Source organism: Neovison vison, chromosome 6 (genome assembly GCF_020171115.1).
Source record: "Neovison vison isolate M4711 chromosome 6, ASM_NN_V1, whole genome shotgun sequence".
NCBI classification, from domain to species: domain Eukaryota; kingdom Metazoa; phylum Chordata; class Mammalia; order Carnivora; family Mustelidae; genus Neogale; species Neogale vison.
Genome location: NC_058096.1, coordinates 116,083,369 through 116,100,223, shown reverse-complemented (window position 1 = coordinate 116,100,223; position 16,855 = coordinate 116,083,369). Strand labels below are relative to the sequence as shown.

The 16,855-nt window shown below is 41.8% G+C and overlaps 2 protein-coding genes across 7 annotated transcripts in view; both read left to right on the top strand.

Moving 5' to 3' along the window:
- Window positions 1-10,818, top strand: part of ATP13A3 (ATPase 13A3) — a 92,089-nt gene extending 81,271 nt beyond the window's left edge. For 5 of the 6 annotated variants that reach the window (XM_044252025.1, XM_044252027.1, XM_044252023.1 and 2 more), the window contains 2 exons: window positions 119-208; window positions 7,364-10,818. In XM_044252025.1, the coding sequence (XP_044107960.1) occupies window positions 119-208; window positions 7,364-7,561 (288 nt within the window). In that variant the 3' untranslated portion in view covers window positions 7,562-10,818. The remainder of the gene's footprint in view (window positions 1-118; window positions 209-7,363) is intronic. The other variant, XM_044252028.1, reaches the window with a different exon arrangement.
- Window positions 9,646-16,363, top strand: GP5 (glycoprotein V platelet). Its single transcript, XM_044254823.1, is given in 6 exon segments — window positions 9,646-9,669; window positions 14,687-14,782; window positions 14,784-15,519; window positions 15,522-15,557; window positions 15,560-15,952; window positions 15,955-16,363. Coding segments are annotated over 6 exon segments (1,653 nt in total). The 3' UTR covers window positions 16,323-16,363.
- The last annotated feature ends 492 nt before the right edge of the window (window positions 16,364-16,855 follow it).

The following is a 16,855-nucleotide window of genomic DNA, read 5'->3' as shown; positions in this document are numbered from 1 at the left end:
AAAACCAAGTCATGTTTTTCACTAATGATGCAGCATTGTATGAGCCTTTTAAAATGTGCACATTAATAAAGAATGACGTAGTCATTTTTAATTCTTAACTCACTGGAATATCTCTCAGAACTTCTTCCTTGACATGGTCCTTTGGAAAGTTGTGTTCAGTCGAGACAAACAAGGAGAATATCGCTTCACCAGCACACAGCCACCACAGGTTGGAAATCAGCACTTACTCTCAATTCTTCACGTGTATTTAGGCTCTTTTAGTTGTGTGCCCTGCCTTCTGTAGGATGGGGTTCTGTTGTGTGTTGCCTCAACCTTTTCCCCTATTGCCCGGCATTTCATTCCCTGTAAGGAGTCCTAGAAAATTCTTGGCAAACATTTGTTACAGGCTTTTCAGGACTTCAGATACTTCATAAGTCTCTTTTCCATTCCAATCCTTATTTTCGTTGTGTTATAAAAGTCTTGTTCTCACTGGTGGGAGTTAAGTTTTCCATTTTTCTCTGGGTTTTGTGTTTACAGTTTTCATGAGTCCCATTAGAACCTAAATGGGATTCATGTAAATGACTATAGTCAAAGAGATGGGACTTGTTCATGAATCAGAGTTCAGAGGCCAGAAGTTTGAGGAGTTATTTCTCATCTCTTACGAGCAATTACTGTGCCTTAATTTGATATGGATTTTTAGCTTTTCCAGACTCTCTTTAGAAAAATTCTCAGAGACCATGCATATCTTCATACAAATCATGGCTTAGGACTTTTGATTGTCTGGATCCATTCAGTAGCCTGTTATATGACAGATAGGCAAGCTCCATAGTAAAAAGAGAAGAGAAACAAATGAGTAAAACCCATTTTTTGGTGTTTGGATGTTGAAGTATCGTTATATGCTATAACCTACAGTCATACAGCTATAACTAATATATGTTACAGGGTTTGTGTAGAAGCATTTGTATGTATGTACTTATACAACGTACAAGGTAACATGTAAGGTCGGTCTTATTTTTTTTAAACCATTGAATCAGCTCTGATCCCCACGTTTAGGTATAGAGAACGTGACAGTACCATGTCTCCCCACCTCATTATCTGACCCATTGCTATTTGTCAGTAGGTGATGTGCTTTTACAAAAACATGTCAGTTCTAAATCTTCTGCTCATCCTGAGGCACGGGGAAAGCTTTCAGAGTTCAAGAGGTTTCCCTGGCATTTCTCAGTTGGGCCATTCACTTTACTTTCAGCCTTCTTTTACCTAAGTAGCGACTTCCTGAGCTTTAATTTGCTAGTTCAGCAGGCTTGATGCCGAGAGTAATATCACAGATTGCTTTCTTTATAAGAGGTCTGTGGAATGCTATTTCCTTTTCTACTGCTTTATGATGAAGAATGAGATTTTGATAGTAATGGTATGAGTCTGGCTTCAGCTTCAGTTCCTTTTTCTCAAAGCAGGGTAGTGATACGGCCACAGCTGTTTCAGGGGCTCATGTCTTTAGCTAAATATCCTCTGTGTCCAAGTTTTTTCCCTGGGATTACCTCACTACATGACCTCAAAGGGTAGACTCTGGCTCATATCATCAGTCCCCATATGAAATGTTTGTATTGGCAAAGGCCCAGGACAAGGAAAACGTTTCCATTGGGTTTTCAGCAACTCCAAAGAGTTCTCTAACTGTTGATCTAAACAGGAAATGCAAATGCACCTGGCTGGCTCAGTCAGTATAGCGGGTGACACTTGATCTTGGGATTGTGGGTTTGACCCGAACATTAGGTGTAGAGATTACTTTAAAAAAAAAAAAATCTTTAAACAGGAAACGCAGATTCTGAGGAGGCGTTATACCCCTATTTAGTTAAAAGTGGGTATCATAAGCCTCCTTTAAAATATTTGAATTGGAAATTTGTCCTCACTCTACAACCAAAATTAAGTGGGAGAAAATTCTGTCATTTGCCAAATCCCTGTTTTCTAGAAATTTATTAGTATCTGTCCTCCTTATTTTTAAGAGTTTGTGTCTCTCACGTGAAGTCCTGCCTCAAGTATTCAGAGTAGAAAGTGAAGGTGGAGAGTGTTCTAGCATAGGCAGATCCTCGTGGATTGCCACAGACCCTGTGTCTGCCACTTTGTCTTGAGATTCGTGGAGTAGACAGGAATTTTTGTCTTCAGTTCCTGTAGTCATGATTAAGAAAGCATTTTTAAAAATTACTGGTTTTAGAAAAGACTTCTGTGGGGGCACCTGGGTGGCTTAGTTGGTTAGGCACCTGTCTTTGGCTCAGGTCATGATCCTGGGATCCTGGGATCAAGCCCCGTGTGGGGCTCCCTGCTTAGTAGGTAGCCTGTTTTTCCCTCTCCCTCTGCCATTCCTCCTGCTTGTGTGCTCTCTCTGTCAAATGAATAAATAAAATCTTAAAAAAGAAAGAAAGAAAGAAAGAAAAAGTTCTTTAGTGTTTTAGCACAGATTGATAGTTTCATCTTCTGACACATCTATGTGTAATGCAGTTTCACTTCTTATTTGTGACCCTTCAAGAACCAGTCAGCTAGTCCTATTACCATAAGGCTCTGATTCTCAGTCAGACAGTTCTGTTTGCCCCTCCCCACCCCGACATTTGCTGGTATCTGGAGGCATATTTGGTTGTCACAGTTGGAGGGGGAGGGCTTGCTACAGGCATGTAGTGTAGGTAGCAGCCAAGGATGCTACTAAATAACTAAATAAACATCCTAGAGTAGTAAGCAGGACAAACCCCTCACCACAAAGATTTTTTTTTTTTTTTTAAAGCAAGAGAGTGTACTTGAGCAGGACGTGGGGAGGGGCAGAGGGAGGGAGAGAGAGAATCCCAAGCAGACTTCATGCTCAGTGTGGAGCCTGACATGGGACTCCATCCCGTGATTCCTGAGATCATGACCTGCGCTGAAATCAAGAGCTGGATGTTTAGCCATGCTGAGCCATCTAGGAGCCTCACCACTAAGAATTTTTAGTCCCAAGATGTCCTGGTGCCAAGGTTGAAGGTGAAAAAGAAAATGAGAGTAACCTGCTACATCAAGGACTTCTGTGGTTGCTGTAATAATTCTCCTCTGCCACAAACTCTCATTCCACATCTGCCTGCTCTGTGCTCTTTACTACTAAGAATCCCATGAGATCTTTTCAGGCTGCAACTCTTAACCAGCTGTATGTATTCTGGGGGAAGAAAAGCACTATTTGTATTTTTTCCCTTCCTTACCATATAGACCGAAGGACCACTGAGTTGAGTTGAAAGTTTGAAAGCTGGAGACCCTGGATTAGGCACCAGGTCTTAGAAAGTTGGGTTGGGAAGTCAAGAGCCCTAACTGAAAATCTCTAGTAACTTTGTCTAGAATATCAGTGAGCTACAAGACACACTGTACAACACCTCCAGCATCCTCCCAATCTTAAGGTATTTCTGACTTCAGTTTCTATAGAAAGAAGCAACATTCAGTTGACTTGTCAAGTCATTATGCATCTAATGAATGATAGAGTAGGGAGTTGAAATCCAGGGTTTCTGATTGCAAGAAGAGTTTTCTATAAAGCTTTACCCCTGTTTAGGAAGATCTGTGCTGCATATTATCTTACTAAGAAGGATTTGTTAGTATCCCATGTCTGGTAAACTGAGGCCACTTAATGGTAGATGTGGACCTAGGATCATGTCATGTAGTTTGATCCTGCCTGAAGATTTATGCCTGATTATGTTTTCCTTTTGTGGGCAAGAGCAAGTATTAACTGTAATCTTTATGCCACTTAGAATACGATTTGAGCTTATTTAGATAGAATGCTTATTCTGATTGTCTTTATTTTATATTCAGGATTGGTATGGAAGAAGACTATTATGAAAACCACAGTATCATTACAACATTTTCCCCATAAGCATGGCTTTGTATTTTACATGCTACCCATGAAAACATGTCCTTAAAGTAAACTGGCATTGGGATTCTAGAATGAACAGCTTGGAATGGTCTAAGAAGCAGGAGAATTTTAGCTGTAGATCTTTTTGAAAGTTCTTTGTGGTCTCTTTGCTGGCCTGTGGTAGCCTCTTGCCCGTCTTTGAGGGATACACTTGGCTGTTTAACCATCCCTTTCGGGAGCAAATGAGAAGATCCAGTTGCTGTAATTACAGTGTTCTCCTGCTTCGGGGACTTAAGCCGAGATGTTTGGGGAGACCTGAGTGCTCATTCTAGGCCCAGTGATGCTCCACCTCTTAGCCTTCTTGAGGCACAAACTTGCCTTTCTCTTGCTACCATCATCTCTTCCTTGGTTCATTCCTCATTCTAGCATGCCTGTAGCACCTTTTCTTTTTCTCTCCCGGTGAATTATATTGTATTTGAGAATGTATGTGGTATGTTTGTGTTTGTAAACTAACAAACCTATGCTTGCCTGTATTTTGTGTGTATGATATTTGGGGAAAGTGTACAGAACAGAATGTTTCTAATTATAGTGGAAGGGGGATGGGGATTCCCTAGTGTTTCTTGTGACTTAATTTATTTTGTCTTAATTACTAGTGTACTTGCTTTTAATGAGGAAATGAAGATTTTTTTAAATATGCACCTTAATTTTAAAAGATTTCTATTGTGCTTCTGTTTGCAGTGAAATTAGCTTTAATTTTATTGCTTGCCTCACTTCCTCCAGGTAGAAAACAGTGGACTTAGGCATGTCTGTTTCTTAAATTTGAAGACACCGGACTGTGACTTGACTTAATTCAGCCTGCTGTGCATTGTGGCATTGCCTTTCAATCTGGACAGAAAAGACCTATATGTTTTTTCTTTTTTTTAAAGTCAGCATTCACCATTAGCCTTTTCCTGTGGTTCTTTAACACTGCTACAAGCTGTAAAAAAAATGACAGCTTTCAGATTGATTTAGGAACAATGATCTTTTCCACAATTAACACTGAAGAATTTAAACACTGGGGAAAAGATGGATCCAAGTAGTGAGTCCCCTGTTAGGTTAAATATTAAGGTGTACTGTGTATGTGCCTACACAACATGTGTATGTGGACAGGAATTACAGTTGGCCCTTGAACAACACAGGTGTTAGAGGTGCTAACCGCCCTCTCCTTCTGCAGCCCCAAATCTGTGAATAAATTGGGACTCCTCAAAAACTTAACTACTGCAGTGCCTGAGAGGCTCAGTCAGATAAGCTGTCCAGCTCTTGATTTTGGCTCAGGTCGTGATCTCAGGGTTATGAGATTGAGCCGCAGGTCAGGCTCCCCTCCCCTGCTTGTTCACACTGTCTCCCCACCCCGACCCCCCACTGCCCAAGTAAATAAATCTTTAAAAAAAAAAAACAATAAACTCGTGATAGCCTGCTGTTGCCCTTACTGATAATGTAAGCAGTTAACACACATTTTGTGTGTTGTATGTATTATATATTCTTAAATAAGCTAGAGAAAAAAAAAGTGTTACTAAGAAAATCATGAGGAGGGTGCCTGGGTGACTCAGTTAAGAGCCTGCCTTCAGATCCTGTGCCATTAGCAAGAACCAGTGCAATATAGCCCAAGTGACCAGAGACAGAAAGATCCCTGGATATATGGAAAGGGAAGTGAAAACAGGCTGGTCCTCTCCAGGAAAGGAGAAACTGAGATGTGAGGATTCACAGAGGGACATGGCATCTCCATGTGAAGACAGAATAAAAGCTAAAAAGGAGGAAAAAAAAAAAAAAGAGTCTGCATTCGGCTCAGGTCATGCTCCCAGGGTCTTGGGATAGAGCCCTAAGTTGGGCTCCTTGGTCAGTGGGGAACCTGCTTCTCCCTCCCCCTCTCCCTCTGCCTGCCACTCCGCCTGCTTGTGCTCTGTCAAATAAATAAATAAAATCTTAAAGAAAAAAATCATAAGAGAAAAATTTCAGTACCATAGTGACTATATTTATCAAAAAAAATCTGCATTAACTGGACATGCGTAGTTCAAACCCATAATTGTTCAAGGGTCAGTTGTGTGCGTTACTTGGATCACCTAGTACCTAGTCTCTTTTGTATCCTAATGCCAGATACTTTCTTGTAGACGTCTTTTAAGGGTAGGATAACTCTGTAGCTATGACATTGAAGAGGCTGCTAGATAGATGATGCCCAGTGGCCCCCGCCCATCCTCATACAGATTATTATTATTGTCTGTGATCCCTGGCACCAGAGTAGCTTACTGTGTTTTGTTGACACAGTGAACTAGAAGACCTTTAAAAGTTCTAAAGAGTTTTAAAATTATTTTTGTTCTCTGCTGGCCAATTTAGAAACACATGTTTCAAAACATGTTCTGGCAAATTTGCCTTCCTTGATGATGAAACCATTTTGGGTAATGCCATGAGAATGCCTACCTCAGTTATTACATTTCTTTTGATGAGAGTACTTCAGTTGAGAGAAAACCTAGTTGCAGCTTGAGTTACATGTTGATGGCACAACAAAACAACCTAGGATTTAAATTCTGCTTGGAAAGAGCAACAGCCAAAATAATTAGAAATGGACTGTTCTTCAGAGGTGAATATAACTAAGGTCTTAGTATAGTCATTTTAGTTTTCTTATTTCAGTGTTTTTTTATTTAAATCTCAAATTTCAGTTAAATTCTGAGGGCCTGTTCTGAATTTACATTTTTGTACAATAACTAGGGACTGCCTTCTTGTTCTTCAAAGAGTAATTTATCTAAGATCACATTCATTAAAAACATCAGGACTGATCCAGAAGGATTTTAGTGCCAGCAGAGCTTTTTGTAATGAAATAATACTAAGAAATAGTACTTGATTTTATACCTTTCTGTATACTTCTTTCCAATAGTGGAACACTCGGGGAAAACATAATTATAAAATGAAAAATGTTTTATATTGATGAAAATGTGTAAAAAGAATTGATTGACAGTAAACACGATCTGAGTTCTAATTTTGGCCGAACAATATTTTCATCGTGCTTTATTTTTTTGGAAGATGACATTAATAATAATATTATTTTTACACTGCTTTCTTCCAAAAATGGTCAGCTGGCTAAATTGCTAGGAGCAGTGGTTTAACCTGGGATAGAATATGAGGGTTTCCATATTAAATATTAAAAATGTTTCCTTTCTGAGTAGTTTAAACTTATTTTAACACATTTGATATTTTGTGTTAAAGAATCCAGATCTGCAAGTTGTTTAAAAAATGTAAATGTACACAAGAGAATAGGTACATAAAACTAAGTAAAATGAAGTTGCATTGATAATTTTTAAAGTCTAATCTTAAAAAATATGTTCCTAAATAATTAAAAGCTGACTTTTTTTAACTTGGATTTTTTTTTCATTTATTTGTTGTACTCAGAAGTCCTTTCCTCTTATCTTTCTGTCTTGATGTATTATGCTTTAAAAAAAAAAAAATTGTTAAAAACAAGCAGACCTTAATCTACTGGTGCATTCTTTTTTCCCCTTATTTTCTTAGGAGTCAGTGGATCGGTGGGGGAAATGCTGCTTGTCCTGGGCCTTGCGCTGTAGAAAGAAGATACCAAAGGCAAAATACATGTATCTGGCTCAGGAGCTCTTGGTTGATCCAGAATGGCCACCAAAACCTCAAACAACAACAGAAGCTAAAGCTTTAGTTAAGGAGAATGGATCATGTCAAATCATCACCATAACATAGCAGTGCATCACTGTTGGTGGTATACTAGTAGCAGGAGAATGTAATTTTAGGACATTCTGATCCTCTGTATCAGAATGGCAACAATTCAATTTATGTCCCTTCTAATACAGTAGCTGATAGCTTTTTTCTTCTTTTTTTAATAAATGGAAAAAAAAAAAAAAGATTGACCCATCAGTTAAATTAATAATCAGTCTGTAAAGTCCTGTATCTTCATTCAGTAACTACATATTATATATACTTCTAGAATTTTCTTGTTGCCCTCAGTGATACTCTTTATATAGGGTACAGAAGAAAGTGATATTTGGTAGGTTTTTAAATGTTAGCTTCTGAGTCTTGGTTTATCCATTTAAATTTATTTTCACAACCCCCTTATTAGAAAAAGTCCTTGTTTACATACCGGCCCTAAATTTGTGATTGGTAAATAAAATGGGTGTTAATTAGCCTTCAGTGAAAATAGGTAGAAAGCCCGTTTCATTTGATTCCAAAATTTCTTCCAAAGAATTCTGTATATACATACACCAGTTCCCTTTGATAGCCTAGGAGTTTTATGGTGTTGCTTATAGAACAACTCAGGTAATTTCCATTTATGGTTTTATATTTTCTGTACAAACTGCCTGGGTTTTATTTTTCTAATCAGCAAGGTGCTTCACTGCCTTCTTCAGATGTCCCTCAAAGCTATTAAATGGATCTTGTGGTATGTCTGCTGTCACTAGCATAATTTACTTTACTTAGATGTTGTAGAACCATTTTCACTAGGAAAAAAAAATTTTTTTGGCAGTAGATACAAATCTGTCTAATATCTCTTCGCATCTTTCCCCCCACCCTCAGGTTTTATATCATTTTTAAATATTTTTATTTTCTTCTATGTTTCTAATTAACAACATAGGATAATAATACATTGGGTTTTGTTTTGTTTTAGTTTTTGAGTTAGACTTCAACCTCCTAAAATTTTTAAGGGTTGGTACATGTCTCTTCTGTAAATAATGAGGCTTAAAAATGAGCGAGTGGTTTTGAGTGACAGCTATTTTTTCAAAGCCGTATGAACTTGGTGAGTTTGTTTTATGCCATTAGGTGGCGCCAGAGGCCAGAGCTTACCTATTTAAGATTGGATGTTTACAAAGGATACTCTTTGGTTGTAAGAATTTCTGGGAGGAAGAAAAATTGAAATAAAGTTAAAGAATAGACATTCATCGAGCCAAAAGAAATGTGAAAAGTATTTTTCACCTTTCTCTTTTGTCTGGTTATGTTTAAATTTTAAACAAAATTAAAGTAACTTTAAAAATGCCTTTCTAGGTAAGATCCAGCAGTTTGGCAAAGCCCACAGTTATGATAGACAAGGAAACTGATATTGCTATAAAACGGACACTGAACTCTTAAAACTATGTGGTGTTATCCTATGTTCTTCCTTAACTGGTAGCAGGCTTGTGCTTTCCACTTCCAGCTGATCATTATTTTCCTGATAGATATTTACCAGTTTATCAAATGTTAGCCAGAACTATAGAACCACATGGTTCTCTTTTTTTATGCTGCAGAGACCTGAATGATGTTAGGTAACTATAGGAAAATGTAAGTTACACTCAGGATCACTGTTACTGCTATTGTCACTGATGATTCTTACAAAAATATAATCGAAGTTTTCCATCAAAAAGTAGAATAAGATATTAATACACATTAGATAAGAACAATTGTTCCATGAATGATTCTATGAAGCTATGCATCTTAGACCTCTTGAGCTGTGAATTAGCACTGTTTTCTATAGTTACTTATCCTCTTGATCATTTTCTAATTTCCACATTCATTTTCAGTGTGTACAAGCATTATTCTTAAGTGATTTCCCAGAATTGTAAATTTTATTCTTTGATTTAAATACTGAGTCATATAATTAAAGTAATTGCTAAGTAGCAGCTTAAAAATCCAGTTATCTGTTTGTATTTAACATCTTAAAGTGCATGATCGTAACGAGCTGTATTTTTTACACCCTTCTTTTTTTTAACATTTCGGTTTTATAAGGGTTTTGTATCTCATTTGTCCATACTGTTTTCAAAGGAATGAGGTTTTTAGGTAGGTGGAAGAGCATTTGTAGGATGTTGGATCTGAACATAGAGAAGGTGGGTTGTTCAAGTTGCAATTGATGGTTTCCAGAATGTTATTTGAAGAATGTCTGTGAATCCAGGTGTGGGTCCTACTCAGTGCCATAGACAGACTGAGTTCTCTCTCTGTAGGTCACCGTTACATAGTAATTTTGATTCTAAACTTCACATTAAATTATTTGAGTGTATACAGACCGAAATTTAAAAATCTGTACATATCTTATTTTGATGTATTAAAGATTAATAAATATTGCCGATTTAAATTTTATTTATGCACATACTTAAGGACAGAAATGTCCGGGAAAGTAATTGTTAAATAATGATATGTAACTTTTTAACTTTTTAAATAAATAACAAGATTTTTAATGTGTGTCTCCCTCAGGGTTGTTCAAAGTTTTTTTTCTCCCTCAAATATAAATAGTGGTAACTATATGTTTTGTATCTTCTAGCACCAACTGCTGTAAAGCAATGCTGCAAATAATGCTTGAATAAAAGCGGCTAAGCCAACAACAAAAGAAATACTTTTTATATTAGTTTTATAATTCTTACATTCGAGAGCTTTCCAAATTGCACTTGGCATTTAAACAGAACTGTTGCAGTCTTAACTGTATGTATTTTGTCTCCCGTGTTTGTGAAGATACTGCACAGTGTCAGAGGCATGGCAAATAACATATCAGTGTTTATGTATTCTGTTCCCCAAATGGCTATAGTACAATATCCAGAAAAGAGCAAAATTCAAGCTTTAGAAAACATTCTAAGATTGCACGCATGCAATTTTGACATATCTGAAAATAGGCTTTTGTATATTTATGGTGGGAGGTGGTTGGGAACTTTTGACAAAATGTGGGATGTTAATTTTTGTACAGTCTGTGGGCATTTACACATTTTTAATGTAATAAAATTTGGTAATTATGTGCACATTAAATTAATAAGATAGTTACTTCCTGTTATGATTTGTGAATTCCCTAAGACTTTGGATTTTTTTTAAGTAACTTTATATCAGAAATGATACTGCATCTTTATATTTTTTAAATTGTATTGCTGCTCAAGAATGGTACCCTGATGTCGAAAAGGCATACATTCATAAATGTACATTCACTGTAAATAACCATATGAAATCTTTTTTTGGATTGAAGCTATTCAAAATAAAAATTTAAATGAATGAAATAATGTTTTTTTTTTTTTTCTGTCTCCTTACACATTTGTTCACCTTTTAGCCATACAAATACTGCCCTTTTGGATTTATTTTTCTACTTCATACTTGTGCATTTCCTTTTTTTAACTTTGTATTTTTGAAGGGAATAAATACCACATCCCACATAGATACCAAATCATGTGTGTGACCATCCCGTGGAAACCCATTCATTAGATATAATGTAGAACCAGATGGTAAGTATAAGGAGGTCTGAGGGATATTGTAAAATGTTAAGACTACAGGCTTATCTGTTAACAGTTGGGAAGGTCAAATGCAGAGCTAATGTCACGTAACGCATTGTAAGTTTGAAGTGTGGCAGCCATGGGTGCAAAAGGAGCACTCCCGGAAAGGGAGAAACTGTGGAACTAACTGTTGGTCCTAGAAATCCCTGAGAAGGCATTGTGCCTGGCTGGGCGGTCTTTCTGGGTCTCAGGTCCTACAGGAGGCCTGCCTCCTGCTGTGGCCTATGTGGCTAGCTGTGGTGTGATTGATTGGGTGGTGTGGAAGTTTAGGGTCCCAGGTTCTTCCCATTCACTGTGTTTTGTGTAGCAGAAGTGGCAGGGCCGAGGTTCTGCATGTCTCTCTCTTCCCAGGGTGTCACTGCCAGGTGCTGTGTTTCAAGTATGTATTGCAGGGAAGGATGGAGTAGGAGGAGTTTGGATGAGACAGTCACTGTTCAGAGTTGGAGTTGTGACTGCTCTGTAAGTGCAGAGATCCCTCCAGTGCAGAGAGTCTCCCCTCACTGAGGAGAAAAGCAGGTCTCATTCAGGCAGACAGCTCTGCTTTGGAAAGGCCAAACCACAGAGGCCGGGGTGACTTATACATAAGTTGCCTCTTAGCATAGCGGGTTTTTAACCTGTTACATGGGTCCAAAATTCAAAGGACATGAAAACACAGGAACCACCGACTTCAGTGTTTGAAATACTTCTCAGTACCTCATTCAATTTTTCAGCAAATGGACTCAACAATGTTCTTCTACTGACTGCAACTTCATACCCTTCTGGGCATTCAGAATGTTCTTTTTTCAAAGAATAAACATTGGAGGTCATTCTGATCGGAGTGCTTTGGGGAAATGGGCCACAGAAGCTTACAAGAGCCTGACATGAAGTCTTACTCTGATTTAAAATCTACACAAATAGAACCATACGTGTATGCTCTGCTGCCCTTGTTTCACATGGTTCTGTGTATCAGAGAGAGAGGTCTGTATCAGATTCGTTCTTTTTAAAGTCCACAAGCCATCACAGTGCACAGATGTTTCATAACTTAGATGACTACTTCCCTGTTAGTGGCCACTTAGGATTTTTCTTTATTTTCCTACTACACACAGACCTGCAGTGTTTTTGTGCACAGTTACTTTTAAATAGGTTCCATACCTAATGGTTGAATTCCAGACCCTGAGATCAAGAGTGCTCTACTGACTGAATCCCCAGGTGCCCCATTTTGTGCTCAAATGTTAATGAGCTTAGACATAGGACGTATTTTTAGCAGTGGACCTGCTGGACAAAGGATATATTTTTTTTTAATTTGGTTGATACTGCTAAATATTTTCCCCAAAGTTTTTTACAATGTATGATCCACCATTGTAGTATGAAAATGTCTTTCTTCACTTAAAATGCTGGATATTTTCAGGCTTTAAACAATAGAAGGTTCTATCAGTATGGTGTTGGTGTAGGGATTACCAAATAGCCCAGAAACAGACCCACACGTTCATAAGATATGACTCATGACTATACTGACATTGTAGCTCTGAAGGAAGGGGTTTAGTTACATATAAATGGGACCAGGACAGCTGGTTATGTTAATGGAAAAAAATAAACTTGGATTTCACTCAAACACATCATACGCAAATATCAGTTCAATATGGATTAAGGACCTAAAAAGAAAGGACAAACTATAAAACTCTAAGGCATTATAGGACAACTTTCTTCTTCTTACTTGGGAAGAGAGGAGGACTTACTTTGATACAAAAAACATAAATCGTAATAGACTGATAACTTGGTCTATATTAAGATTTAGGTCCATCAAAAGACATCTTGAAGTTGAAAAAGGCAAACCACAAATTAGCTGAAGATATTCGACAAAAAAAAATGACAAAAGGATTAGCATCCAGAATATATAGTTAAAAAAATTTGCATATAGGAAAATGGGCAAAAGAACCCAACATCTCTGAGAAAATAAAGCACAAGTGGGCATTAAAAATATGAAAAGATGCCCAAGCTCATGAAGTGGGGAAGAATGAAAAAACCACACAGACAATGACTTTATATGAATGGAAAAAATTAAATTGAAAAAATCAATTCCAAGTATGGGCAGAGCTGTGAGGCACAGGAACTGTCATACACTGTAGGTGACATTACATATGGGTACTACTGTGGAAAGCAGCTGGACATTCCTAAGTTAAATTGAATATACGAACACCCTTCAACACTGTGGTGCCATTTTCAAACATACTGGAGAATGTTTTTGGCCTTACTATTCCTCAGAGTGGGAGAAGAGAACTGGAATAGAGAATTGGGGCAATGTGGTGGGGAAAGGAAGATTGGACAGAAGTGTGGTCCATCCAGGAGTATGGTTGCCACAGTGATCCAGCCGTGTCACTAAGCTCTCCTAGCATCACTGTCATAGTGTGCCGTTTTATGGAGAAACCGCTCTTTCTTCTGCTCTTACTCAGGGTTGACAGTAGGATTTAAATTACATATGGTTTCTTTTTCCGTTTGAAGCTTTCTGTCATTAAAAACCAGAATCTTCCCTCTGAGATAGGGTCCTTCCCATGACTTTTATTCTGGTAAAGTCTTTATCCTCAGGATGCAAGGATACTTCCCTCTTCCTTTGGAAAGTGCTGCACCACAGGCAAAGCCCCGAGTCCTTCAGTTACTTTCCTGTACAGCACCATTTTCGGTAAGGCCAAGGTAACTGAGGGCTTGGATATGGGCATAAATTGTAAAATTTTGTACAAGAAATTATTTGCGTAAAATTACATTTGAGAAATGTTGTTTTGGCAGAGTAGTAGTATTGTATATATTTCACATGTAATTCAATGCCATGAGTTCATATTTTTTGTTAAGCATCTTAGAAATGATAGTTCCTTTTTGAGACACAGAAATACTGTTCTCAGATTCTAGCTCTGTGACCCGGGTTAAGTTACTTACCCTTTCTGGGCCTTAGTTTCATCATCCTTTAACCCGGGATAAGAATAGGGTCTAGCTCACAGGGTTATTGTAAAGACTGAACGAATTAATGTAAATAAAACGCTGAGAATAATGAATGGCATAAAGTGATAGGTATTCCCTGTTTTTCTCACTGTGGCTAACTGAAGGTGTTCGCTCTTTGAGGGTGTTCCTGCTTGTGTAGCATAGGTGCTGTGCACGTAGCACAACTGTGCAAGGAATCGGGTGGTGGTTGCTCTTGTTTTCCCAGACTTTGTGCTGTTACCGTCTTGACTTGGTTATAGCCACTGCTGAGGAAAGGCAGGAAGAGCAGGGCTCTCTTCACCGTGGGGCCTGCTCAGTGAGGTCTGCGAGCCTCCATGTAAGAATGATTGTTTTCATTAGTTCTGTGGAAAGATTTTAAAGCACTGGCTTTTCACTATAGCTGGAAAACGCTTTAATCTCGGGGCTTTCAACCGGGAGTAGAAAATCGGCAGAACCGAAGAATGGGACCCCTGGGGGTGAAGAGAATGTGTTTCCACCACCCAGGAACATCTGCCCTCCTGGGAAAAGAGGGCTACTTAGTTGTGTCTGGGTCACATTCAAAGTTAGTGACAGTCCGGGCGAAAGACTCCTGCCTCTGCACGGTTCCAAGGCTCGAACCCGAGCGCCAGCCCTTGCGTGTCGCCTGCAGACGTCCCGCCGTCGCCTTTGCAGACATGCTGAGGAGCGCCTGCTGTGCGCGGCGCTGGGACCCCCGCGCGCCCAGCCGTTCCCCTGCCCCCACCCTGGCCTGCAAGTGAGTGTTGCGGGACACCGTGCAGTGCTCCGGGGACCCCGTGGCCCGCCCCGCCTAGCTTGGCCTGCCCGCCAACCTCACGCATATCCTGCTCTTCCGAATGGGCCCTGGCACCTTTTGGAACGACAGCTTTGGCAGCATGACGGTCCTGCAGCGCGTGATGCTGACCGACAGCCCCATGGCCTCCACCGCCCCTGGCGCCTTCTACGACCTGATCAAACTTAAAACCCTGCGGCTGTTGCGCAACGGGATCACGCACCTGCCGGCCGCGCTGGTGGGCAAGGTGCTGCTGCTGGAGCAGCTGTTTCTGGACCGCAACGAGCTGAAGGACATCGATCAGAACATGTTTGGAAAACTGGTTCACCTGCCGGAGCTCTTCCTGAACCCAAACCAGCTCGCTGTCCTTCCCGCTCGCCTGCTCAGCCGTCTGGGGAACCTGAGACTGCGGGACGTGTCGGCAAACAATCCGCCCCACCTGCCCCGGGGACTGCTCGAGGCGCAGGCCAGGCGGGAGAAGCTCGCGCTCCACTCGAACCGGCTCGAGGCTCTGGGAACCGGGCTGCTGAGCCCCCTGCGCGCCCCGAAGGAGCTGCCGCTGCACGGGAATCACCTCCGCTCCATCGCCCCCGGAGCCCTCGACACGCTCTGGAGCCTCAGCTACCTGACGCTTTCCAGAAACCGCCTGGAGTTTCTGCCCCCCACCCCCAAGCCCCCGTCCACCGCGCTCTTCTTCATTCGGGAGATTTGCCCTTCCTGACCCTGTTCGAGAACCGCTGGCAGAGGTGCCGGAGGTGCTCTTCAGGGAGCTGGCCGGCTTGCGGGAGCTGTGGCTGAACAGCACGCGGCTGCGCACCCTGCCCGCCGCCGCCCTGCGCCCCCTGAGCGGCCTGCGCGCCTTCGGGGTGACGGTGAGCCCGCGCCTCCGCGCGCTGCCGGAGGACGCCCTCCGGAGGCTGGCGGCGCCGCGGGAGCTCGCGCTGCACTCCAACCGCCTGGCCGCGCTCCCCAGCGCCCTGCTGCGCGGCCTCGACCCGCTGCGCCGCGAGTCGCTGCGCCGCCACCGGCTGCGGGCTCGGCCCCGCGCGCTCTTCCACCACCCCCGCGGCCTGGAGCGGGTCGAGCTCCAGCACAGCCAGCTGGAGACCCTGCCCGTTGACGCGTTCGCGGATTGCCCCGGCTGGCGGAAGTCGGGCTCGGCCACCATCCCTGGCGCGGCGACTGCAGCCTGCCTCCGCTGTGCCGCGGCCCCGGACCTCGCCCCAGCCTGCCGCTCTGGGAGCAAGGACCCGGAGTACCCGCACCCCCGCGGCCCGCCTCCCTGCCCTGCCCCAGCCGCCACCCGGCCGGCCTTGGCGCCCGCCAAGACCACAGCCTGTTCTGGGGGCTTTATTTTCTGCTTTTAGCTACCCAGGCCGTCATAACGGGGATCATCGTGTTTGCTGTGGTTAAACTCGGCCGGCTCTTTCGAAGATTAATCAGAGAGAGAGGGAGGGAGCTCTTGTTCGAGGCAAAGGGGAAACCTTGCACCTAATTAAAACGGGGCCAGAGTGTTGGCAGAGGTGGCTCTGGGGGAGAATACTGCCGGGCTGCTGCTGTCTTCCTCTCTCTTCTCCCTTCCATCTCCTTCCCTCCCTCACCCCTTCCCTCCTCCTGCTGTCCCTCCTCCTCCCTCCACCCCGCAGAAGGAGTCTTTACACCGCTAAATTGGGTGCGTACGCTTGGCCTTTGTGTACCCTTATGCGCTGTGCCCCAGGGGCCTCGGATTGTGTGTGTGTGTGTGTGTGTGTGTGTGTGTGTGTGTTTGGGCTCCTCCCGGTGGAGGAAGGGTGCAGATGAGCCAGCCAACTCCAGGCCGGGACCTGTCTCCTGCACGGGAGGTCCGGTAAATGTTAATGAAATGAATCAATAAAATGAACTTGTGCGATCCCAGGGACGGTGGCTTTTCCTGGGGGACAGGGTGGATCCTTCTCTTTACTCTAGAAAAGCAGAACTCTTCGGGTGCCTTCCCTTGTCTTATCTTTTTCTCGCTTTATGTATCTCTGAACTGTGGGCTACTGGGGAGAG